At 42.3% G+C, this 26,922-nt stretch overlaps 1 protein-coding gene across 1 annotated transcript in view; it reads right to left on the bottom strand.

Moving 5' to 3' along the window:
- Positions 1-26,922, bottom strand: part of pdia5 (protein disulfide isomerase family A, member 5) — a 114,958-nt gene that overhangs the window by 24,262 nt on the left and 63,774 nt on the right. Inside the window, exons 10-11 of the mRNA XM_072445251.1 lie at positions 22,144-22,215; positions 12,782-12,918 (exon numbers count right to left, since the gene is read on the bottom strand). Of these exons, the coding sequence (XP_072301352.1) occupies positions 12,782-12,918; positions 22,144-22,215 (209 nt within the window). The remainder of the gene's footprint in view (positions 1-12,781; positions 12,919-22,143; positions 22,216-26,922) is intronic.

A 26,922-nucleotide genomic window follows, 5' to 3' on the forward strand; every position in this document is an offset into this window, starting at 1 on the left:
ACAGTTCAGGAAGGGCTTTATTCAGCGCACAAAGCATGCGACGGCGAGGGCCATAAATCATCGCTCTGATCTGGGGAAATGTGCAGGTTTTAAGTCTCGAAATGCAGATTGAGGTGAATTTAAAGATATGCAGAGGTACAATAACTGTTGGATATGCAAAACTAGAACAAAGAGTATTTAGTCTATATTTAGGAACTTTTAAAACAGACAAACGAGCGGAGTGATATTTATGTGAGTTTGTGTTAACGTTATGGTCCAATCACAGTTTGTGCAATACTTAAGAGTTGGACCACTCATTAAACTAAAATGGAGTTAAGTTTTATACATCTTAAATGTTGCTAAAAAATATACAAAAACATTTTATCCCACAAAAGCAATTTTTTAAGGTTTATAATTCCACTTCCTGGTTGTAATTGATGACATCACACTCGGGGATAAAACTCATCAGATGTCACAATTAATTATTTGACAAATGAAAATATATGAGAGCGACTTTATTTTTGTTGAATTATGTTTAGAATCCCAAAAAAGTTGAGGAGGAGCAGGAGGAGGAGGAGGGGGGTTGTGGTCAAAAAGAGGAGGAGGAAGAGGTGGAGGGTCACAGTCAAAAAGAGGAGAAGGGAGGGCAGGAGGAGGAGCAGAGGGAGGAGCAGGGTCACTGTCAAAAAGAAGAGGAGGAAGAGGAGGAGCAGGAGGAAGAGGAGGAGCAGGAGGAGGAGGAGCAGCAGCAGGAGGTGGAGGAGGATGGGCAGGAGGTGGAGGAGGATGGGCAGGAGGAGGAAGAGGAGGAGCAGCAGCAGGAGGAAGAGCAGGAGGAAGAAGAGGAGCAGGAGGAAGAGGAGGAGCAGGAGGAAGAGGAGCAGGAGGAAGAGGAGGAGCAGAAGCAGGAGGGGGATGGGCAGGAGGAGCAGGAGCAGGAGGAGGAGAAGGAGCAGAGTCACGGTCAGAAGTCCGTGTTCTGTGGCTCTGTGGGGCTTTGCCTGTTCTTAAAGTCACAGTGTTGTTTATAGTTTACAGGACATAATGTAATAATGTCATATATAATGTAATATATTCTTAAACAGTCTGTTTTTGCTGAGCCACTGCAGCATTCATCACTGTCCAACTGGACACACCCCGACAAAGTCATAACTTTAGATATTTGTACTACTACAGTGGGTAGATACCAACCTCCATAAAACACCAAAGAAGAAGAAGAAGACCCCAAAAGAGTTATATTATTGATATAATAAAAGGTGAAAAGAATCAATTGGAACTGTGACTAATCGACTGATATAATCATAATAATCCTCACTTTTGATCTGTACAGACAGAAAGAGGTTCATCACAAACACGGTGCATTGACTAAAATGGAAAAAGAAAAAAAAAAACATCCATATAAATACGAGGAACATACAAGGGAACTTTTTTTTGTAAAACCATTAAAAAAATCGACAATTGTAAATCAAATCAAACTGGGGCAGAACACATTTGTTTATGCATTTATAAGATGTGAATCAGACTTTTGGCAGTGAGAGTTTAAGAGCTAAAGCCAGAGACGTCTTTACAGTGAGCGGGAGATTCCACTGAGAGAAAATACTGAATGACATCCTTTAGTACTTTGTGCCATGTGCTAAAGCAGAACAGAGACAGAAGTGACCTCTCTGGACCAGGACACATGAAGGAGCATGAGAAGGCTCCAAGGCAAACTGGAGGAGAGGCCCCCAAGTGCTGTGGTCAAGGAGATATTATGTCTTTGTAATGTTTCACAGAGAAGAGCTTCTGGAGAATGGTCTGGTGAACCTTTCATGTCAGAGGTTTTGGTCTTTAAAGGGCCGTGCTTGTGTCTTTAAAGGGCCGCGCTTGGGTCTTTAAAGGACCGCGCTTGGGTCTTTAAAGGACCGTGCTTGGGTCTTTAAAGGACCGTGCTTGGGTCTTTAAAGGGCCGTGCTTGGGTCTTTAAAGGGCCGTGCTTGGGTCTTTAAAGGGCCGTGCTTGGGTATCTAAAGGGCCGTGCTTGGGTATCTAAAGGGCCGTGCTTGGGTCTTTAAAGGGCCGTGCTTGGGTCTTTAAAGGGCCGTGCTTGGGTATCTAAAGGGCCGTGCTTGTGTTTGTGTCTGTAAAGGGCGGTGCTTGAGTCTTTAAAGGACCGCGCTTGGGTCTATAAAGGACCGTGCTTGGGTCTGTAAAGGGCCGCGCTTGGGTCTTTAAAGGACTGCGCATGTGTCTTTAAAGGACCGTGCTTGTGTCTGTAAAGGACCGCGCTTGGGTCTTTAAAGGACCGTGCTTGGGTCTGTAAAGGACCGCGCTTGGGTCTTTAAAGGACCGCGCTTGGGTCTTTAAAGGGCCGTGCTTGGGTCTTTAAAGGGCCGTGCTTGGGTATCTAAAGGGCCGTGCTTGGGTATCTAAAGGGCCGTGCTTGGGTCTTTAAAGGGCCGTGCTTGGGTATCTAAAGGGCCGTGCTTGTGTTTGTGTCTGTAAAGGGCGGTGCTTGAGTCTTTAAAGGACCGCGCTTGGGTCTATAAAGGACCGTGCTTGGGTCTGTAAAGGGCCGCGCTTGGGTCTGTAAAGGGCCGCGCTTGGGTCTTTAAAGGACTGCGCATGTGTCTTTAAAGGGCCGTGCTTGTGTTTGTGTCTGTAAAGGGCGGTGCTTGAGTCTTTAAAGGACCGCGCTTGGGTCTTTAAAGGACCGTGCTTGGGTCTTTAAAGGACCGCGCTTGGGTCTTTAAAGGACCGCGCTTGGGTCTATAAAGGACCGTGCTTGGGTCTGTAAAGGACCGCGCTTGGGTCTTTAAAGGACCGTGCTTGGGTCTGTAAAGGACCGTGCTTGGGTCTTTAAAGGACTGTATTGTTCAGGTCCTGGAATTTCATGCTACGCTCAGACCGCGGCGTCAAAACTGCATGGAACGCCTCTAGTTTTCTCTTCTTGTGAGGGCAGAGGCAGGAGGCCTCTGACGCCCTGGACTCATGTTTGAAGCACACAAATCCCCCGGTCGCAGCCTTGGGCAATGACTCCAAGTCGAATGAATGAGGAAGCGCCCGATTCGTTAAAATGACACAAATCTTGACTCAAACTCTGCTTGAAAGGCGCAGCAGAAACTCCAGCATCACTCCTCTCTCCGCTCACTCCGCTCACTCCTTTTCCTCGGGCGTTCTGTCACTTACTCAGATGAATATACCTCCAGCGTGCACCATCAGCTTGTGTTTCTGTCTAGTTTATTCCCCCCTTCAGCCTCTCACCGCGGGGCAGTTTGAGCCTGATAAAAACAGTGACAAAAACTCCCCTTGAACGCTCTGTTCCCCCTCGCTGATCCGCTCCAAACACAAAAGTCCCTCGGATGGTCGAGTGCAGAGACTGTACCATACTGTGCACGTAATGGACTCGTGTATGTTTGCAGTAAAAGGTCGATTCAGGACGACCATATGGGCTCGTGTGAGGACTGGAGACAGGCCAACGTTTGTTTTGTTGCATTAGCTAAAAGCGCTGAAGAGTTTCTACTCGAGACGAGGACGAGGTACATTTTATGAAGCCAATTATTATTTTCATTTACTAACAGGGATCACAATAGATGTAATATTTAAAACTTTGACGCGTTATGAAGTTTAAAATGAGTAAGTCAACACCACTTATCACTCGGTTGGTACACAATGGATACAGTAATGTCAGTAAGTGATACATAATGATTTTGCTTAGATCATTGACAAATCGTTCCACTAAACTGTTTTACATATAAGCTTTTGAGTATGGTTTTCACACACTGTTTTTATTTGATCACGATTGTTGTTGAAGTTGTATTTTTCATTACCGATATACATGCAAGTTACGTTTATTTCATTTTCTACTTAAAGATAATGTATATTTTTAATTCACGCGTCTCAAGGGATCGTATGAGGCACTTTGCAACTATATTTTTGAAAAGTGCTACACAAAAACATCCATCAGTGACAATATTTAATGACGAGTCAGATCACGATTAGATGTCATACCGCTGCATCGCTCTCGTTGGTCTGTTGCGCCCGTTTCGTCATTAGGGATGTCACAATGTCAAATTTCAGGTGTTTTTACAATTACTGAGAGAAGAAATTATTGTATTTTTCACAATTACCACGACCAAACATCAGTGAAATAAGTTTCCCCCCTTCATATTGTCTAACAGTCTAACCCAGGGGTGTCCAAACCTTTTTCACCGAGCGCCGCATTTTGAAACTTGTATGGAGCACTAACAACCCAATCGAATTTGAGAGTGAATCCTTCAAAATTTTGCATTTGGCATAGTTTCGATGAGCCTCCACACCTTTAATACTGTTTGTTGTTTGGAAGGCCGCCAAACATTGGTCTGAGGGCCGCTTTTGGCCCGCGGGCCGTAGTTTGGGCATGCCTGGTCTGACCATTTGTCCAGCACGTGAACAGCTGTATGAAACCAAACTATTCACTTAATGCGACATAAGCAAATTCATTTTGCATCTAATTCTTACTGTTTTATTGCGACGTAATGATCACTATCGGCGACTATGAATGTTAAAATCCCCAATGATTAAACTACACACCGTCCCAGGCTCTTGCTCAGAGTTTCTTCTCTTGCTGAAGGAACAAACCTGCACATAACTCTCTCTTCACAGCCGATCGGAACAAATGCAACGTCAAACTAGTCAGAACTCGGCACACATTTCCGGACTTGTCTAACCATTTGTCCAGCACGTGAACAGCTTTACGAAACCAAACTTTTCATTTAATGTGACATAAACCGACACGTAAATAAGTACTTCACATTTAACTTTACTTTGAGACAACAGAATTGAAAAGACTTCATTTTGCATCTAATTCTTACTGTTTTATTGTGACGTAATGATCACTATCGGCGACTATGAATGTTGAAATCCCCGATGATTAAACTACACACCGTCCCAGGCTCTTGCTCAGAGTTTCTTCTCTTGCTGAAAGAACAAACCTGCACATAACTCTCTCTTCACAGCCAATCGGAACAAATGGAACGTCAAACTAGTCAAAACTCTGCACACATTCCCGGACTTGTCTTGTAAGTGGCTGAATTTACGTCTTCCCCACACTTCAAACTCGCAGAACAATAGAATAGAAGAAAAGAGAACAGCGTTTTTTCCTGCCGCTTCTTGCCAAGTTTGTGGTAAATTACTTTCCATTCTACAGCAAAGACACGGCGATAAGAGTCTCTAAACATTTGTTACCAATTAAGTTTTGCAACGTTACTGTCGATTCACTTTGCTCACCGTTTGATCGTTAATTTATCTACACCGACGCATATATTTCACGTTCTTAATAGGTTTTGCCTGAAATATTAAAGCTGAATTGATTCCATATGCAAAACCCTGGAAGCAGAGATGACTTGCAGCGCCAACGAAAGACAAAAGACGAGATAAGGCTATGAAAAAAACATAAATTACAGTTATGAAAATGACAGTTCAGGAGATGTGTGCCAGGTTTAAATAGTTTTACATTACAAGCATTCAGTTCAGTTATTTCTCACAAAAATCTAATCTATCAGTACTGTATTTTCTGGACTAAAAGTCACACTGGAGTATAAGTCGCACCAGCCAAAAAAATGCACAATAGAGAAGAAAAAAAACACATAAGTTGAGTAGTTAAAAGTAGTTAAGAAATGCGGTTGCAAGTGTGAAAATAACAAATAATATCACATATAAGTCACTCTGGAGTATGTAAGTATAAGTCGTACCCCGGCAAAAACTATGAAAAAAGGTGCAACTTATAGTCTGGAAAATAAGGTAGTTATTTTGCTGTATTAATTAATTATTGAACCAGGGGATATTTGGTACAAAATGTTGTCGCAGTATGTGCCAGGGCTGGAAAATAACAAATAACACGCCCTCCGAAATATCTGACCCTCGGGAAAATAAAGCCCTACACTAGAGGATACAGTTTACTTTTTAATCTGCTTTTTTGCTGTCATTTTAATATTTGTAATTATATTATTTAATTGTCCCCAAAAGTAAAGGTAAAAGACATTTTCTCTACAGTATTTTTTCCTGTATTTATGAAAGATTTAGAGATTATTTTCAGTCTCTTCTCCAACAACATTAACATTGCCTATTGGTATTTTAACTATTGTTTTTTTGCATTCCTAACAGAGATTCGAAGACAAAATAATGACATAACTTGCAAAATATGACTTTTTGTTGCCAACTGGACGCCAAGACTTTTTTTCACTTTCAAACACTAAATATTTAACTGTGTCTTGTCCCGTGGCGTGTGTAAAACGAGTGTGAAGCGTGTTGTTGTGTAGAGTTTGTCTCCCCTCCAGGCCCGGCCCCCGGCTCTGTGAGAACACTGGAGGGATGAAATCTAAACTATGAATCATAATTACGGAGCAAAGTGGAGATGCGGAAAGCCATTTTTCACTGCACAGGTACAGGACAGGCAGCAAAAGCAGTACATATTAGTCCACGGTTGCTTAAATATCCTGCTAAATGGGACATGAAGAGCAGTGGTTACTTCTACACAAAGTATTAATGGACTGAATAGCACTAGCCTTAAATAAATAAAAACAGACCAACCGTTGACTAATGAAGATTTAATCAGGACAAAATAATGATTAAGCAAATAATTAGACTAGATTATGACCAACCAAACATGCACTTAAACCAGTTCTAAAGCTGAACAGGGAACAAGACATTTTTAATGAAAACCAACCAAAGGATTAATGGATTAATTAATTCATGGATTACGAAGGAACAAGACAATACAGAAGCTGGTCTAAACAAGGACTAGTGCAAACTCAAAAGGTGTAAACCAGGACTAAATACATCAGGATTATACTCTAAATAAAGTCTAATTTTTTAGCTCAAATTGTACTGAATTTTAGGACTAGGACAAATGAGACAAAACCCTGGATTACGTCAGGATCCGTGTTATTAATATCACAATGCAAAAATATCAAACTTGAAAGGCTCAATACTCAATATCAATTACTATATCTCAATAATAATAATAACACTAAAAACACACTTTCTAGACAATAGAATGGCTTTTTCAACATCGTATCAGAACTAGTTTCTTTGGCATTATAATGTGATCTTATACGAGTTCTGATAAAGATCACGACAATTATAAAACTATTCAAAAAAAGGTCAAAATGTGTCCTATTTATAGCATGTTTACAATACTGATACAAGTCCTAATAAATACTAGAATACTTCTAGCTAGTTTGGATCGATTTGAATTTTTATTCTTTTTCGATCTTTAACAGGATAAAATAAGACTAAATTAGGTCTTAATACTATTTATACTAATAACTGGTGAAATACGGGTACAGAAACGTGTTGATTTGATACATTATTATTATCTTAGTATTGATTAGTCCGTCTGTATTGCGAGATAAGAGTAAATCATGTCTAAAAAATTACAGAAACAACCAAAAAACAGGTCTAATCTTTAATCATTCGCAAACATTCAAACCACTTGGACTTCCTCAAAGTGTGGGACCAAAGCGACGCGATTCATACCAGCGGAAAACTCTTACTCCTGGCGCGTTCAGCAACAAAGGCGAAGGGGAGGCTGACCGAAAATGACAAGGAGGATTATGGGAAACATATGGCCTGGACGCAGCGAGCCCTGTGCTGTGCGTGTGATGAGCAGAAGGCCGTCTCGCTCAGGTTTGTTTGTCCTTTTTACAGGGGATTTCTCTACAGCCGATTCTAATACGAAACACTGAGGGGGGTGTGGGGGGGGGGCCGGGGTGCGACTTATACTTATATACTTCTACTCCAGAGCGACTTATATGTGATATTGTTTGTTATTTTCACACTTGCAACCGCATTTCATACTCCAGTGCAACTTATGTATGTTTTTTTCTTCTCTATAATGCATTTTTTGGCTGGTGCGACTTATAGTCCGGAAAATACAGTATTTTAGTGGTCGACAAGTCAAACAATTATTTTTACTGCACATCGAGACTTTTTAAATACATTATCCACCAAATACCATATTTTCTGGACTATAAGTCACTCTGGAGCATAAATCGCACCAGCCAAAAAATGCGTAATAGAGAAGAAAAAAACATATATAAGTCGCACTGGAGTATAAGTCGCATTTTTGGGGGAAATGTATTTGATAAAATCCAAGACCAAGAACAGACATTTCATCTTGAAATGCAGTTTAAAATAATAACAGATGAGAGAACATGGTGAATAGGTGTAGGTATGCTAACGCTAACATCTTCAGCTACATGACGTATGCTAACGCAAACACCTTCAGCTACATGACGTATGCTAACGCTAACACCTTCAGCTCCATGACGTATGCTAATGCTAACACCTTCAGCTACATGAGGCACAGACAGAACTGTGGTAAGTGTCTGGTATGTTAACGTAACATATGAACAGTTATTCAGATAACTATAGCATAAAGAACATGCTAACAAGTTTACCAAAGCATCAGTTTTACCCCAAATCACTAAATCCACTGAATTCTTCTTCCTCTGTGTCACTTCTAAACAACTCCACAAACTCCAGAGGAAGAGGAAGTGTAGATTCTTCTTCTGCGTCGCTTAGAGCCTAGAGCGCCCTCTTGTGGTTGCCATTGTGAAAATAACGAATATCATCACATATAAGTCGCTTTGGAGTAAGTCGCACCCCGACCAAAACTATGTAAAAAGGTGCGACTTATAGTCCGGAAAATACAGTAAATGTTGAAATATGGCGTCTGAAGGCTTCTAGAAAGACAATATTTATTACTACTGTGTATTAAAGCTGAGGTGCTTCATTTTCAAACAGTGAAATAGGAAGTACGTATTTAAACCTTTCTAACTCTCACAAATCCTTCGGCACCACAGCAGTGTTGCATTATCGAATTGTAAAGGTTTTTTTGTCCACTAACACAACTTAAGAACAACTTTTCAGACACTAAAGTGAAGCAGGATGAGATCCCAAAAGAGAGAATCAGCTCTGACTCCAAAATAGAACAAATAGACAAACGTTCCTTTTTTCTTACAGTCATTGGTCTTTTAAATAAGGTAAATGCATTGGCTTTTGTAGTCGAGGATGCTGCACTTATTGGTTTATTGCACTTGTTTAACTTAATTATAGTTTATCATTGTGTTTGTTGCATTGTCTGGTTTGTAGACTGTCTGTGAAATAATTGCCCCTCAGGTGTCAAAGAAAAAAGGGTCTAAAGCGTTATAAAGTGACCAACATGGCTCTTTCTTACAAGTTTGGAAAAAATGTTATTAATTAGAATAAGACGGCGTAGAGGACAGAACTTAGTAATGCCCCAGCTTTAAAGTGAAACGATTCATTCTTTTTGACATTTTGATTTAATAATGCCACTGTCTGTTATAAAAAGGTCTTAGAGCCTGTACAGTCCAGTTAACAATTACGATGATCAAAATACGACTTTGTTGCGACCTTGGACTTGAACAGTCCCAAGAAAGTAAAGTTCAGCCTGAAGGTTTTTGCTTTACTCGATGTGTTTGTAACTTTGACAATTAGTTGAAACAGTATATGAAACAAATATATGTATATTTGGTTTTACGCCCAAAAAAAACTCAATACCAAACCCAAACTTGAATAAGAACAAGAAAGAAGGTTTAATGCCATACTCCATCAGAAAAGTTACATGGTGCACCTTTAAACCGCCATGTAGATTGTCAAAGCGGTCGTTCAAACAAAGCGGTTTTATTAAGGAGACTTGTGTTTCAAAATGACTTTACTTTACCTCAGTTCACAGATTTAAAAGGTCTTCGTTCATATGTTGGATCGTCTTCTCTCCGCCTCTGTCATGATTCTATACTTTTTCCTTAGTCGTTCAGTCGATTTATCATGGACAGTGTTTTAGTCAACCAACATTTTTATTACCGTAGTTGAATATTTGTTTTTTTTAAATGGATGAAAAGGACTTTCATGGGCAACAGAAGAAAGCATATTATTGACTGAATCATGAGTTATAAATATACAGTTTCCTCGTACTTTTCTGTATAAATAGTTGTTGAGGTTGTGGTCTGTTGAATGCAGTTTGAGCCTGATACTTGGTCAGATGATACAAATACTAAAACGTGTCATTGTCACTCTAGTTGGCAGGTGTCTGGGGAAAGGGTCAGAACATACGCTGGTCAGATGGTCAGTTGACAACAAGGCCACTGTAAAGCCCAGGGAGAGCCTGGCGCACCAACGCACTGATCAAGAGAGAGTTTTAACACGTAAAACCTTTGGTCAAGTTTCGTCTGGGACAATCAGTTTAGTGAAAGCTAAATCTAGGGTGGGGCAGACGAGACTGGGTCCGTCGTTAAAGATACAAAGATCCACACATCAGGTGGAGGCGTCGACCAGAGAGTCATGGTAAAAGACATACGCTCAAGCACAGACGTGTGCAGAGGCAGATAGCACGCTGACGTCTAGGAACAGTCACATATGGGAACGAATCAATCTAAAAGTGATGTGCCGATCCCAGAGACGCCCGTCACGCTGGCAATGTCACATAAATATGGGAAAAAGTGTCTGGATCACTTAGCACAAACAAAATGTATGATTCAAAACTGTTAAATTGAATGAATAGAAATGAAGGTTTTGTGATTTCTGTCATGTCTATGTGATTTTAATGCATTTTTTCCTGTCGTGTGGAGCACTTTGAATTGCCTTGTGTATGAACTGTGCTCTACAATAAACTCTCCTTGCCTTGTAGACTAATCGATCAGCGAGGCACGTCTTAAGTCAAGCGAGAATGTCTCCTGTCGCCTGGAGCTCTTTCTCCTGTACTAATAGTCTTTTATGTGCGGTGTATCATAATTGCAGGTCAAAAGTCTCGATATATAATGTTTTACAGTACGACATTCAACATATCCATCTTTCATTTAAGACATTTTTTACTGCTGAAAAAATGCATTGAAACGCGTGCATTCCAAACGCCACACAGTGCACCTCAGAACATGTTTTTTGCAACTTGTCAAATTTGTGAACAATATTTTGCAGAGCCAAACATGACGAATGCCGGACAGCGCCGCCTTGTGCGATCCACAGATGGTTTCACTCCAAAGTTTGCGCAAAAAGTCACTTACACTTCTGAGAGCGAAGCTGATAAATGGCTTCAAGTCTGTCAAAGAGTTTGTGAATTTTGTCAGCCGGAGACAATGGTCAAATTTAAACTTGTTTTCGGACCGGAAAAGATCAACTTGCAAAAATAATGATTTGTTTATAGTTATAGTCCCATCTCCAATATCTTTTGCCTGTAACTGTGTTTGTGAATTAGTATTGCAGACTAACTTCAAGCTCTTTGGTCTTCTGTATCCCGCAGCTCTAACCTCAGCGTCCTCCTGCAGATATATGCACTTTTCCTCCTCTGTACGTGCTCAAACCGTGTCAAACTGCCCGCCCGAGCGCTGCCATCCAACGCCACCCTTCCGCCGCTTGTGTTAGTGAACATAAGGCGGGCGACCTCCAGGGAAAATCTGTTCTAAAGTCGTTTTCGGGCCCAGGCAATTTGTCCAGTGTTGACTTGTCGGTCACATAAACATTGGACATTTTACAGCATCTTTTAGTGGCAAGACTTTTCCCTCTGATGCTGATCCGTAGCAAAAAAAGAGGCAAAAGTTGTTGGAAAAAGTTGATAACAATGATGCCTTCAATCAAATCGCTCTTTATAGACTAACGTGGCATTGACGCAAACGGTTGAGTGTTTCTCTTATAATAATCGTTTGTGGTTTGAATCCTGTCCGTTCCACACTTCACCCACACTTTGACTGCATTATGTAGGGGACTGATGGAGGTTGTAGTGGCCGTGGGCACAGACTGTCAGCCCCGGGGCAGCTGCGAGTGCACGTGGAGTGAATGGATAAGCCCATCACGGGGCTTTGAGACGTGCAAAATGGGACTTTTCTGAGCTTTTAACCACGTTCTCTCATCAAAAACCTACCTTGACTTGCATTTAGCTTCATTCACACTAGTTTTATGAATCCGTGCTCTCCCTCCGAGCATCAAAAACACTCCGTTCTGAATCTCCCTGATGTGTGATGTCATAGTCTCCCTATGACCCGGCTCCAAGATCTTATTCACCGTTTGAGTCCAGGAATCATCAACAGATTCAGTTCTGTGTCAAATCACAATCATAACAACGGCGTGGCTGCGTTAGCGTGTCGGAGGCAAGCTAGCATTATTTATCTCACTTGTGTAATTCCCTCTGCAGCCAGTAGATGGAGCCAAAAGAAAGGCTGTAGTGTGGGATTTGTTCTAAAACGTGAGATACCGCAGTACTCCAGAACATATTGAAAAGCCAATAACAATAGAAATAATGCATGATATTTGTCCTTGGGAATAAATATGATATTCTTTCTGAAATACTTGCAATTTAGTCTTACATTTTGGTCATTCCCATCCTATATGTCTTATAAAACAGAATGATTGGAAATACAGAAACTCGACAAGGATTCGTCCAGTTCTATTATAGTAGACATTTCTATGTGGTTTGTTCTTTCTGCTCGTCCTTGGTCAAACCGTCTCACAGAATGGGTTATGCTATGCCCTTCTCCATATTTTTCCATTTGTCAGCTCGTCTCCCAACTGGCCTCGTTAGCCCCTATTTAAACCTCGAACGCACAAACAGACTTAAACAGACAATACTACCCCAATGCGATGAAGTCTGATGAATGGACGATACTGCCCCAAGGAGAAGTCTCTCTCAAGTACAGAGAGACTCTTCACAAACACTAGGGCTCGTTAGGACCTTCACCCTGAGACACATAATTCCTTCTGAACATTGAAACATGAAAAAAGGCGTGTTTTACTGTAAAACCGGGTGGAGGAGGGTGACCGGTCAGTTACTCACACGGGGCGTAGAACATGATGAGGGCGGCCGGATGCTCCTGCAGGAAACTGTCGAAGGAGTCGTCTGTGAGGTGGAAGACGGGGGAGTCGGACTCGGACCAGGGCACCTCCGGGGTCTTCGGCTGAGGGGGCTGAGGGCTGCAGGAGGGAGGGATGCAAGAGAGACGGATGAAAGGGATGCAAAGGGAGTCAGACCTAAAGGTAGCTACAATAAGCAGTGAGTTACAGTAGAGTCCTGTGTCCAAGGAGAGAAAATACTGAGGCTGAATGAAGCAGGGTTTATGGGGTTTATTAGCTTCTAATGATTTAGCTGTGCACATGGCTGAAAGGAGTTTGCACTTTTTTTAAATCAAGCACTTTGAGTACAAATTGTTTTCTACAACTTGCCTTGCCAAGATTTAAAGGTCCCATAACATGCTAAATCGACTTTTCAGAGCTTTTAACCTTCTTATATGAAGCACAAATAGCAATGTATGTACCCAGAATGTTTTTTTGATTGATTCCCGCAGTGTTTAGCTATATTACAGACTATCTCCTTTCCTCCAATCTCCAAACTGACGGGGGGTGGGGCAAGACCGCGTCATCATCCCCCCTCACCCTCCCCCCTCTCCACCCGCCTCCCCCTCCCGCCTCCCGCCCCATTCCCCCCGGCTCCGCGCTGCCGTCTCCCTACAAGCCCGGAGTTTTTCTGCTTCGATTTACGAGGAAACACGGCTCAAAGAGGCCCAAAACGTCATTAATGATATCGCACTCTTTACTATTATCACAATGGTGAAGGTTTATGTGGCAGTTGATGCAGCAACCGGGAAAATAAACGGAGAGAAGTTCTATCCGATACCGAAAAACCAGGAAATAAGAGCGCGACGGACATAAGACTTATATATATATATAGATATATCTGTTCTGCGCACGCTGTTGAATAAACACCAGATTTATTTCGGCTCAAAGTAATGTTGATCTGAAGTTCTATCGTTTCTCACTCAGTCGCGCGGAGCACACAGCTGTGGGAGACACACTATGTCACTGGTGGGCGGGGCACACACGCTCTGAGACTCCGTCACGGGTTGGGCGGGGCACACACGCGCTCTGAGACTCCGTCACGGGTGGGCGGGGCACACACGCGCTCTGAGACTACGTCACGGGTGGGCGGGGCACACACGTGCTCTGAGACTACGTCACGGGTTGGGCAGGGGAGCCAGATCGCTCTTCGCAAGGGTGGGGGCGAATATCAAACCAAGCCGTTTGCATTTCCGGGTTGATGAGGGGGTCCAAGGTCTGGGTGATATTTCTTAACTATTATGTTAAGGGTGTTGCACAACCCTTATTATTATCAATTATACACTTAGGATAGACTACGAAACGTGAAAAAAAGCATGTTATGGCACCTTTAATGAAAAAGATACATTTCTGTATTTTATTTCTGCATTTTATTTATTTTATGATGAATGTATTTTTAATCATAATTTTTATTATAATTTGTATTATTCTCATTTATTCATTTTTAATTCATTATTATTAATACAATATTATTAATTTATTATTAAAAGTCACTGTTATCCCTTTATTATTCATACATTATCATTATTGTATTATTATCCATTTTCTGCCGCTTTATCCGGGGCCGGGTCGCGGGGGCAGCAGTCTGAGCAGGGACTCCCAGACTTCCTTCTCCCCAGACACTTCCTCTAACTCCTCCGGGGGGATCCCGAGGCGTTCCCAGGCCAGCCGAGAGACATAGTCTCTCCAGCGTGTCCTGGGTCTTCCCCGGGGCCTCTTCCCGGTGGGACATGCCTGAAACACCTCCCGAGGGAGGCGCCCAGGAGGCATCCGGAACAGATGCCCGAGCCACCTCAGCTGGCTCCTCTCGACGTGGAGGAGCAGCGGCTCTACTCCGAGCTCCCCCCGTGTGGCCGAGCTCCTCACCTTATCTCTAAGGGAGCGCCCAGCCACACGGCGGAGGAAACTCAGTTCGACCGCTTGTATCCGCGATCTTGTTCTTTCGGTCACTACCCAAAGCTCATAACCATAGGTGAGGGTAGGAACGTAGACCGACCGGTAAATAGAGAGCTTTGCCTTTCGGCTCAGCTCCCTCTTTACCACAACAGTCCGATGCAGCGACTGCATCACTGCAGCCGCTGCACCGATCCGCCTGTCGATCTCACGCTCCATCCTTCCCTCACTTGTGAACAAGACCCCGAGATACTTGAACTCCTCCACTTGGGGCAAGGACACCCCACCCACCTGGAGAGGGCTCGCTTGGCCTGCCGATACCCGTCGATGACCTCCGGAGACCTACAAGCCAGAGTGGCCTGATAGGCCTCCTTCTTCAGTCTGACGGCATCCCTTACTTCCGGTGTCCACCACCGGGTTCGGGGGTTGCCGCCACGACAGGCACCGGAGACCTTGCGACCACAGCTCCGAGCAGCCGCATCAACAATGGAGGCGGAGAACATGGTCCACTCGGACTCAATGTCCCCAACCTCCCCCGGGACATGGGAGAAGCTCTCCCGGAGGTGCGAGTTGAATACCCTACTGACAGAGGGCTCCACTAGACGTTCCCAACAGACCCTCACAATGCGCTTGGGTCTGCCAAGTCTGTCCGGCTTCCTCCTCCGCCAGCGGATCCAACTCACCACCAGGTGGTGATCGGTTGACAACTCTGCCCCTCTCTTCACCCGAGTGTCCAAGACACGCGGCCGGAGGTCTGATGACACGACAACAAAGTCGATCATTGACCTCCGGCCTAGGGTGTCCTGGTGCCATGTGCACTGATGGACACCCTTGTGCTTGAACATGGTGTTCGTTATGGACAAACCGTGGCTAGCACAGAAGTCCAATAACTGAACACCGCTCGGGTTCAGATCGCGGAAGCCGTTCTTCCCGATCACCCCTCTCCAGGTGTCACTGTCATTGCCCACGTGGGCGTTGAAGTCCCCCAGTAGAACAACGGAGTCCCCGGTCGGTGCACTGTCCAGTACCCCTCCCAAGGACTCCAAGAAGGCCGGGTACTCTGCACTGCTGTTCGGCCCGTAGGCCGCCACAACAGTGAGAGACCTGTCCCCCACCCGAAGGCGGAGGGACGCGACCCTCTTGTTCACCGGGGTAAACTCCAACACGTGGCGGCTGAGCTGAGGGGCTATCAGCAAGCCCACACCAGCCCGCCGCCTCTCCCCGCGGGCAACACCAGAGCAGTGGAGCGTCCAGCCCCTCTCGAGGAGATGGGTTCCAGAGCCCAAACTGTGCGTGGAGGTGAGGCCGACTATATCTAGTCGGTATCGCTCAACCTCCCGCACAAGCTCAGGCTCTTTCCCCCCCAGCGAGGTGACATTCCATGTCCCCAGAGTTAGTCTCTGTGTCTGGAGATCTGGTCGCCGAGGCCCCTGCCGTCGACTGCCGCCCAGATCTCTCTGCACCGGCCCCTTATGGATCCTCCTGCGGGTGGTGGGCCCACGGGAGGGCGGCCCCACGTCGCTCTTTCGGGCTGTGCCCGGCCGGGCCCCGTGGGGTAAGACCCGGCCACCAGGCGCTCGCCATGGAGCACCCATCCCAGGCCTGGCTCCAGGATGGGGCCCCGGTGACGCCGATCCGGGCGACGTAAACGGCCTTGTTCGTGTCGTCGTCATAAGAGGCTTCTGAACCGATCTTTGTCTGACCCGTCACCTAGGACCTGTTTGCCTTGGGAGACCCTACCAGGGGCATGAAGCCCCCGACAACATAGCTCCCGGGATCATTCGGGCACTCAAACCCCTCCACCACGTTAAGGTGTCGGTTCAAGGAGACACCTCATGTCATTAATAGTCAGTGTAATCCCTTGTTATTATTAATAATTATTATTTCATCATCATTTTCTTTTATTTTCCCTTTTAAACCAATAAATCCATCTACAAACATACTGTGATCATTTCACTTGCTACTTTTACATTTTTGTGTAATTTATAGATTTGTGTTAATCAGTTTGAACAAAAACTGAACCAGGACCAACATAATGCAGCATTTGGACTAAATCATCAGATGAGGGCGATGAATAAACGAGTTTTAATTTTAAGAAATAAAATGTGAAAAAAGCAGCCTCAGATTTCAGGAGGTCACTGGGTTTACGTGAACTCCAGGGAAATCAAATCTCTGGCCTAGTCGGATTTGAGCCTGGCGTTTGTGTACTCCGACTTCCCTGTGCACACAAACACATCTACAGAGCGTTACAGTCACTTTCTCAGGATGTGAATATTCCAAGAGCCGTTATTGCGTTGAAGAGTGAGATACTGCACACACTCGAAAGCATTCACGATCTGGAGCTTTCGCCGTTCACTAGAACACAGAATAACACGGAATAACACGGAATAAGTGGACACAGATGGATTCTACTCCGCCCAGAGAGCCACATCTGGAGCTGCACCGCGCCTCAATGACAACATGAGCAACAAGACGTAAACAGGACGATTCTACCAAAAAAAAAAAAAAAAAAAAAAAAAAAAAAAACCCGGTCCACCAAGACTTTGCACTATTGACCTGAGAGTTCAGCCAATCACGTTAAAGGTTGAATGGACTATTTTTTTGGAACAAATCTGAGTCTTATTTCCTCGTGGCGTGGACGGCCGATTAGTCCTGCCACGTATCAATCATAAAACGCACCTATCGCTCACCTGCAGCCGCGTGAGGCTCGTCCCCACGTTTCCGCGTGCCTAAGCGCATGGATCTATCATAATATAGTTCCCTCAGTGTACGGGGCAAAATGAAGACGGAGAAAGACAGTTCCAGCTGACGCAGAAGTGGGCAGAAATCTACGGGAGACGAGAGATGCGATGTGATCCGTTGCGCTAATAAACAAACGCACGTGTGTGTTGCATCAGTCCGCACGGGGGAGTCGCACGCGCACTTCCGCCTGCGTTCTCAAATCGCCGAAAAATCGTCCATTGCGCCTTTAAAGTGATTGGCTGAAGTGAAGAAACAGAACACGGATCTTGAAGGCAGGTCGAGGGTCTGAGGCGACGTGACGCACTCGACGGTACTGCCGGGTTGAGGACGGAGATCGCTACGTCCGCTCGCTACGTCCGCTCGCTACGTCCGCTCGCTACGTCCGCAAATGTCAGCCGGGTCAGGTTTTCGCCGCTTTTAAGCTTCAGCGACTCACCAGGCTAAAGATTTAAAAACTAAAACTCAAAACTTCTGTCGTCTTGAAGTATCTCCCTTTATCTTGCCATTTATTTCCCATGATACAAGTCAAGACAAGCGTATCTCTTCATTGAAATCCATGAATGCATTGCCATCCCTCTGAACTTTACTTGGGCCTAAAAACTCCTGCCGTGGACACAATAAATGGAGACCAAACGTCACCATCATCAAGGACTGGACTGACATTGTAACATGAGTCAGGAAAATGGAAAAACTGACATTTGGGCATTTTAATGGACATTTGGTTATTTTAATGCATCTGTGTCATGATTGTGTTTCCTTTGTTCTCTAGTTTATGCCTATTTGTATTTTGCTCTCTGGTGCTGTTTTGGGTCCATTCTGTGTTTTGTGTTGTAAACTTTAAAAAAAAAACTAAATAAAATAGAAAAAAAAATAAAAAAATAAAACTAAATACAATAAAATACATAGATAAAATAAATACTATAAATACAATTAAATTGAATAAATTATTTAAAAAAATAATGAATACAAAGATATCTAGTGAGCATCGTAATTAAACAAAAATTATCTTCAAATTGCCCGTCCTTATTTTTAGTTACTCTTACTTTCAATCCCCTGATACACATAGATTTCAGCCATTTTAAACTTAAACACCAGTTTTCATGCGTCTCAGCTTTGAAAAGAAAGCTAAACAACACAATCCCCTCCGTGCACCTTTGGGACTTCCTTTGCTCTGGGAGTCATTTGTAAAACTGGCTCTGCTCTGTTTCTGCACTTCCACAATGGACTGGACCAAAGAACGAGTCTATCCTCGTCCTCTGGAACCAATCGGCCTTTTCCCCCGCGAGTGTTTTGAATCAGAGCTGGTATGTGCGCTCACTATGAAGGAGCTTTTTCAGGGGGCAGTGGGTCCGTTTCACAGCAGAAAAACGTCTCGTGGCTGAATCCTAAATGTTTTATCGCTCAGAGAAAAAGGAGACGACACCTTCAGCTCTCAAGACATAAGCAATAATTAAATATATATGTGACGTGTTCATAATGTGTGCAGAGAACGTCCTTTAGCTTCAGTTCAATTGTTCTTTCATGATGCAAAATTGGAGATTTATAAACTACTTTGGGAACTCCAGCTTTTGCTTTTCCTGTGGGATTTTCAGACAAACTATTGCATTTGGGAAAATGCAATTAAGCACATTTTGATCGTCATTTCTAGTCGTTTTGATGATGACGTTGGGTATTTTCAATCGAGAGGTTCACAGCCGATCCTCTGTCTGTAAAACTTTTTTGGAGCAGAGTTTAGACTTTGAATAGCAAATGGGATTTTTATCGTCTTTAAAAAATAATTGTTATTTTTAAGTTTTTATTAAGTCCGTCTTGTTTATTTCAAAGAACTATTGAAAGCCGTTTGTTTTCAAAAGAACGGGAAATCGAATCAAGAATTGCCATCGATCAATGTGTTGTAAAAAATATTGTGATTATTTTTTTTTTGTCAAATCAAATCATTAGTGAGCAAGTCGCCACTTTAATGTAGAACAACAGAGGGCGCAAGAGAGCATCTGCTGCCACATCGAAAAAGTGAAAATATGAATGGAAAAAACTATATTTTGACTTTTTTTTATATTTGAACAAATTTGACTGGCAAATTTGACTCTGGTGCTGTTCTGTCTGTTATGTGTTTTAAGTCTGAAACTACAAATCGAATATAATATACCGTAATATAAAATATAAAAATAGTAATTAAAAAAAGAGGAAGTGCAGATTCTTCTTCTGCGTCGCTTAGAGCCTAGCGCGCCCTCTTGTGGTTGCCAGAGTGAAAATAATCTGCACGTGAAATGCGAAAATAACGACTAATATCACATATAAGTCGCACTGGAGTATAAGTTGCATCCCGGCCAAACTATGAGGAAAGGTGCAACTTATAGTCTGTAAAATAAGGTATTAAGTTTTAAAAAAGCTAAAACTGTACGCAAGGGTATGATATTCATTCTCAGTCAAACACAAATCGGCGTACAATTGTATTATAAACCAAACAAAAGTATTGAGCGCAGACAAAAGTCAAAACCACTGCCCGATTCGATCTCGTGTGCAATTTCTTTTCAGCGCGGACGTCCAAATGACACTGAAGTCGCTTGCAAAACAAACAGAAGGAGTCGCTGAAGGACTGCTGAGTCAGAACATGGCACCGACTTCATCAAAAGTTTGGAGGTGAAGTCGTGGAATAAACAAAACCAAAAAAAAAAAAGAGCAGATAAAGAGGCGCGAGCGAGACAAAGCAGCGCGAGGGACAGAACAAATCTAAATACGAACAATGCACTGCGGCTTTTGTGGGGGAAACGTGGCGGCGAAGGTTTTCTCATCTGCGACATCTGCAAAGTCGCTCGAAGACGAGATCGGGCCACGTTTTGGTTGACTTCGGAGCGCGGTTCGCTGAGGTTGTTTCGCTGAGGTTGTTCGCTTCGTTTTGTCTTCGCTCCAGTGATTTAGAGGACTGCAGATTCAAATGAAGACGGCTGTGAGTCCGTGTCAGGCCCGGGTCGCACCTCCGTCTAACAGCGTCTCCTCCATTCTGTTCTTTTATCCCTCGCTCTGGTTTTCACCTCGTCCAGCTGCCCCTGAAACCACACTTTACTGCCATTTTACACCTTATTTTGAGGCTTTTAGTAGAAGAAAGTAGTTTTGTCACGGTACGAACGTTTAAAACTTCATTTCTGTACTTATTTTTTTAGACAATGTAATTTTCAACACGTAAGAGATAAGATGAGCCTTTATTTTGTCACATGATGGGGAAATTCCAGTGTTGCAAAACAGTAGGCACAGAAGTAAATAATAAAATGCAGATTACTTATAAAAAACACTTTAAAAAAATTATAATAACAATAGTTACTTATTTACAGCTGTTATTTGGACAGAGAATATTGCACCAAGATGATCGACAGTATGTCAGAATTGCACATGAATATGAGACAGTATTGCACATGAATATGACAGTGTTGCACATGAATGACAGTATTGCAAATGGGTATGACAGTGTTTGTTATAAAGTCTGACAGCAGCAGGAAGGAAAGACCTGAAACCTTTCCTTCACACATCGAGGGTGGATCAGTCTCTCACTGAAGCTGCTCTCCAGAGCGGACAGAGTGTCCTGCAGGGGGCGACACTCATGGTCCAGCATAGATGTGAATCTAGCCAGGACCCTCCTGTCCCCCACCTCCTGCACCGAGTCCAGAGCACAGCCCAGGACGGAGCTGGACTTCTTGATGACTCTGTCCAGCCTCTTCCTCTCCCTCTCTGTGATGCTGCTGCTCCAGCAGGCCACACCATACAGGAGGGCTGATGCCACCACAGAGTCGTAGAAGGTCTTCAGGAGTGGCCCTGTCACTCCAAAAGACCTGAGTCTCCTCAGGAGGTAGAGCCGACTCTGGCTCTTCCTGTACAGTGCGTCTGTGTTATGAGTCCAGTCCAGTTTGTGGTTCAGATGAACACCCAGGTACTTGTATGAGTCCACTCTCTCAATGTCCCGTCCCTGGATGTTCACTGGTGAGGGGGCAGTGGGGTGGCGTCTGCGGAAATCCACCACCATCTCCTTGGTCTTCCCCGCGTTGATGAGGAGGTGGTTCCGCTGACAGTCTACAAAATCCTACTCCAGTCCTCTGTACTCCGCGTCATCGTCGTCTTTATCTAGAGGTCACCATGTGGTCATCATATACTAGTTCAGACATGATGACAATAATGCCTTTGTGGAAAAAATAAAACAAACTTGCCGAGGTATCTTCCAAAAATGTGTTTAAAGTGATATTTCTGCAGTAGGGCAGTTTATTTAAGACACTATTGATGTTTATGTGGTAAACTTTAGACACAATGTATGTTTTGGTGGTTAATTTTAGAGCATTTTCCCGTTTAGTGCCATTACAAAATCTCAAAATAAAACATTTAAACGGCACATTTCGGCACGTTTCTGACAAACTGTCCGAATTGTGTCTGAATATTGTTAACGGGATAATAAAAATATAGTCATTACATTTCGTCAGTGTCGCCCGGCTCTAAAACACCACATTTATATTGCCATCTGTTACAGCGATGAACAAAAAAGACAGTTACAATTGCGGGTTCGTTTGAGTAAAAAGTTGTAAATTCAACAGCAAAGTAATATTCAAATGTCTCTAAAACTTTAACACAAATTGAACCAATCACTTATACTTTTATACAGTTTATATGTTTTTTAAAATCAATACTTACTTCCTGAGCCAGTCAGCGATGTCTTTCGCCGTCGCGCCGTAGTTTTCATAATGGTGGAGGAACTTTCCCTTTCTGCAAAAATGGACAAAAAAAGCAAATTATTGATGGCAAAAGATGAAAAATGCTGCTCATTCACGACGAAGTGCGATTGTTATCTTTATAATCTGACAATCTGTCCGACAAACAGTCCGAGTCGCAGTGTTTGTGATTTGAAACGTGCCACGGTTGGAAGTCTTTTGTTTGGTTTGGTCGTTGTCAAAGCGACAGGAGCAAACGTGTCGGTCTGACCACAGAGAGCGCTGTGTTTGTGATTATTACAAGTATATTACAAGTATTATTACAACTATAGACGAACAATAAAAGGCATTTATTATTACAATCCTATTTTTTCAACATTAATAATCCAAACGACGCTTCAGCTGCTTTGTTATTACTGTTGAGCTTTTATGTAAGACATCACATCAAAACTGGAAACGTATTGTAAATAAAAAGATGAATGACAGTTTAAGGCAAAAAACTTACTTAAATGTAATAATAATAATACATGAAATGCTGGGCTGAGACAAATAATTCTTAACTACGTTCAAAAATGTCAAAATTTTAAAGTGCCTATGACAGGTTTTAACGATTTTTTAATTTTGACTTTATTTGGTGTGTTTATACCTGTTGTGCATCTAAATGATAGTTTTACACCAATCAAGCAGGTATTTGTGGAGAAAACGTTTAAAGAGTTGTAAAAAAAACACAACAGGAAGTGACATCAGACCAGGGACACTCATTCCAGTCAAAGTTTATGCATAAATTACAAACAAACAACTTTTTTGACTCTTTAAACATTAATTAAGAAAAACATTAAGAAAATAAAGTTGCTCTCATATATTTTTATTTGTCAAATTAAATAAATGTGACATTAGAGGAGTTTTTCCCCAGTGTTTGCTGGGTAATTTCCTAGTGTGATGTCATCAATTACAAACAGGAAGTGAAATTATATTTATGTCAAGAAAAATGTGAAATATATTCATCTCGTGTTTTAACAGAAACACATGAAAAAGAGAACTTTTCTCATTGGCTTTTCCCTGTATGAATTAATAAAATGAATTGTGTAGAATTGTTAAATTAATGTTTTTCCTCAATAATCGTAACACTAAAATTTATATTGTGACATCCCCAAAAGTAAAAGTAAAAATTGCCAGAACTTAGAAATAACTTAATTTTAATCTAAAATGTTAGCAATTAAATATTTTTTGCGCAAACGATAAAATTGTGACCCGAATAATAACGATCAATAACACAATAATCTTGAATCCCCATTTGACAATCGAAAAAAAGAGGATATTTTGCACTTTGCTGGCATAAATAAACTAACCACCACTTGACTGATGTAACACCATTAATACCAGAGTAAAACATGGAGCCTGCACTTTAAACTTGGAGCCGGGACGATATCACGCCCGCCTCCGCCCGTCGTGGGAAGCTGAGCGAGCGTCCGACTTTGAGCGAGTCGCAGTGTAAATCTAGAACTAGTTTAATGAAAAATGAAGCGTTTGAAAAGTGGCGTGTGATCTCTGCCTCGACGGGGACGCAGCTGCCGCCCGGCGTTATGAACGTCTGCGCTTGCATATCCATAAAACGCGAGCGTGAGGCGCCGTAATGCATTTGAAATAAGCACATCTGCTCGGCACGCCGCGTAAAAAGAGAGATTCACAACTGAAGCGGATTTCGCTCACGAGAAAAAAAAAGGGGGGTTTATCGCCGGACAAAATGAAGGAAGAGGAACGGGCGCCTGGACCGGGTTACGACGAGGCTGCGGCGTGCGATAAACGGGCTCAGAACGTGACGGAGTTGTACTTTGGAATAACTGGGACGTGTATTGGTTCCAGTGTTGGTATTGGTTGATATCAGAAGCACAGATATGTTTTATGTCTGTTCACGTGTCATCGTTTCCCAGTTCGACCTCATCGGATTTGTCTTTTTGATCAAAATGAGTAAAAATGAAAACAGAAGCGCAATAAGCTCAAAAATATGGCTGTACGTTTACAGTTATTTTATTTCCCAGATAAATACCTTTTGTCATTATTTTTTATAGCTTTGAGGGCCTCCAGGGATCTTATTTTATTGTTTTTATTCATCCATTTCTATTTTAATGTTTACTTTACTTGGCTAAAGGTTGAAATGGTTCAAACTTTAGAATTTTGTACATTTTGTAATATTTTGGATGGAAACTATAGCTTTTTGCCAAATCTGGTGCAAAGCATGTTCTGTTTCATGAGATTAATGTATTTGTACGTACATGACAAATAAATATGAAAACTAAACTACTGTATTTTTCCAGACTATAAGTCGCACTGGAGTATAAGTCGCACGAGCCAAAAAAATGCATAATAGAGAAGAAAAAGACACAAGTTGCACTGGAGTATGAAATGCGGTTGCAAGTGTGAAAATAACAAATAATATCACATATAAGTCGCTCCAGAGTATAAGTATATAAGTATAAATATAAGTATAAGTATAAGTCGCACCCCGGCCAAAACTATGAAAAACTGTGCAACTTAGAGTGCGGAAAATACGGTAAAGCAGGAAGATAAATATATTGGATTGGAACAAAGACATCCTCATTGGGCCATCCCACATAACAATGACACTTGTAACAGTCTTAAAACACTGATTCAGGCTTAGTAACTACTTTATTAATACTCCAACTCCTTAATTAAGTAGTTACTGAGCTTAAGAAAACACTATAAATGATGTATTTGTTCATGATTCTGGTTGAATAATTGTTAAAGTGACAGTGTTTCAGAAGTGTTCATGAGTCCAACTGCCTAATGGGCGTGGCCTCCTGCCTGAGGGGATGTTTGTAAAATGATCCAAGTATAAACCAGATCACTGTAATTGCTTTAACATCGAGTCCATTCTCATTTTTCTACATTTCTTTTGATGTGACTCAGAGGATGAAGTTAGAGGTGATGGTGGATTTAGAGCTCATACAGAAGGTGCGTTTCAGGACAGTCGACGTGCGTGGCCAAGGACACGCTTCAATCACAGAAATGTATGAGTTTGTGCTGCTTTTATCTGAGCGGAGTGAAGAACGACTCGGCTGCTGCGGCTGCTGCTGCTGCTGCTGCTGAATCAAGATCAGTTAAAGCTCGTCTCAGTGTTACAGGCACGACAAGGACAACGACACTGAACCTGAACTCCAGGGTAAAAGGGACGGTCTGGGTTTGATTAACATGGCAAAGCGCAAATAATAGTATCTCGATTGTTGTTTTGAAGATGATTAGTTTCAGCAGATTTGGAACTTTAAGGCAAGTTTATTTGTAGAGCACATTTCATACACGAGGCAATTCAAAGTGCTTCACAACAGGAAAAATGCATTCAAATCACAACAAAACTACAGACCACATACATAACATTCCAGACACTCTTTCCAATATTTATTTGACATTTCCAGCATGACATGTGTCTCCGGGATGGACACATCACTTTTAGATTGATTCTTTCCCATATCAGCGCGCTATCTGCAAACTGCACACTTTAAGATAAGATAAGATATTCCTTTATTGTCCCACATGGGGAAATTTCATTGGTGCAACGCAGGTAGATACAGAGGTAGATACAGAAGAACAGATCACTTATAGGAAGTCTGAAAAACACAATGTGTTTGAAAGTGCAATTTTTTTAAAGCTTAAAATGTCTGAATTGTTTTTTGTTCTGATTTTTTTCTTTCTCAGTTCCCTACAATATTTTCTGTATGTAAGTATGCTAGAACGTTTGTGGTTTTTTGTGGTTATATGACTTTTACATTCTGAATGTAGACTGTTTGACATTTGACAGTTTTGAATGTGAAAAAAAAAAAAAAACTGTATTGAAAACATACAATTAAAAATTCAAACCTGTTATTTCACAGTTAAGACATTCAAAGAGAGGAATTCGTCTGCATTAAGAATTCAAAATGTGACAAAAAAAAATCACATGTTTTTTACCAAAACCATGTCAAAAATATTGGACTGAGATCAACAAGGAACTACCGGTTTTGGACAAACATGACAGACTTTGCACAAACTGGAACTCTTATTTGAACGTGCCTCGACTTCATTTTTTTTAGAGGTTTTGTGCGACTTGTGTTTTTATTGTAGTTTTTGCTCTCTGGTCACATTCTGATCCGTGTTTATACCGTGTCTATATTTCTTTATATTGGAAAAATAATAGTACATTTATTCTTGATTTTGATAATAATAATAATAATAATAACTTTTATTTATATAGCGCTTTTCAGTGACCCAAAGAAAAAGATGGGGATGTAACAGGGGGCAATGGGGTAGAGGAGGCTAGGGGTAGGGGAGGTCATAGGCTTGGGTGAAGTGGTAGGTTTTTAGGCGGGATTTGAATGTTGTGAGTGAGGGAGAGTGGCGGACAGGTTGGGGGAGGGAGTTCCAGAGTCGGGTTTTTAATTTTAATTTGACAGCGTTGGACCAATACTGCACATTGAGGCATGAACACATTTGTTTTCACTGAAATTACTGTTGAAAGTGTAACATATACTGTATAAATATTGTCGTTCTGGCCATACTAAAGTCCAATATCGTGCAGTTTGGACACGGACAGTGAAGGGAAAATGAATATATAGATAAGTAAAAACCTCCTGAGGTTAAAAGAAGAGACCAAAGAGGAGATTCAGGGATGTCGTGGATGAGGACATGAAGTTGGCGGAGAGCAGAGTGTTAAAAAGTGGCCGACACTCCAAATAAGTGTAACATAAACAGCTGGATATTCAAACTGGTT

Source organism: Eucyclogobius newberryi, unplaced genomic scaffold, assembly GCF_026437365.1.
Source record: "Eucyclogobius newberryi isolate DKJ021-1_F unplaced genomic scaffold, fEucNew1.0.hap1 SCAF_14, whole genome shotgun sequence".
Classification (NCBI taxonomy): domain Eukaryota; kingdom Metazoa; phylum Chordata; class Actinopteri; order Gobiiformes; family Gobiidae; genus Eucyclogobius; species Eucyclogobius newberryi.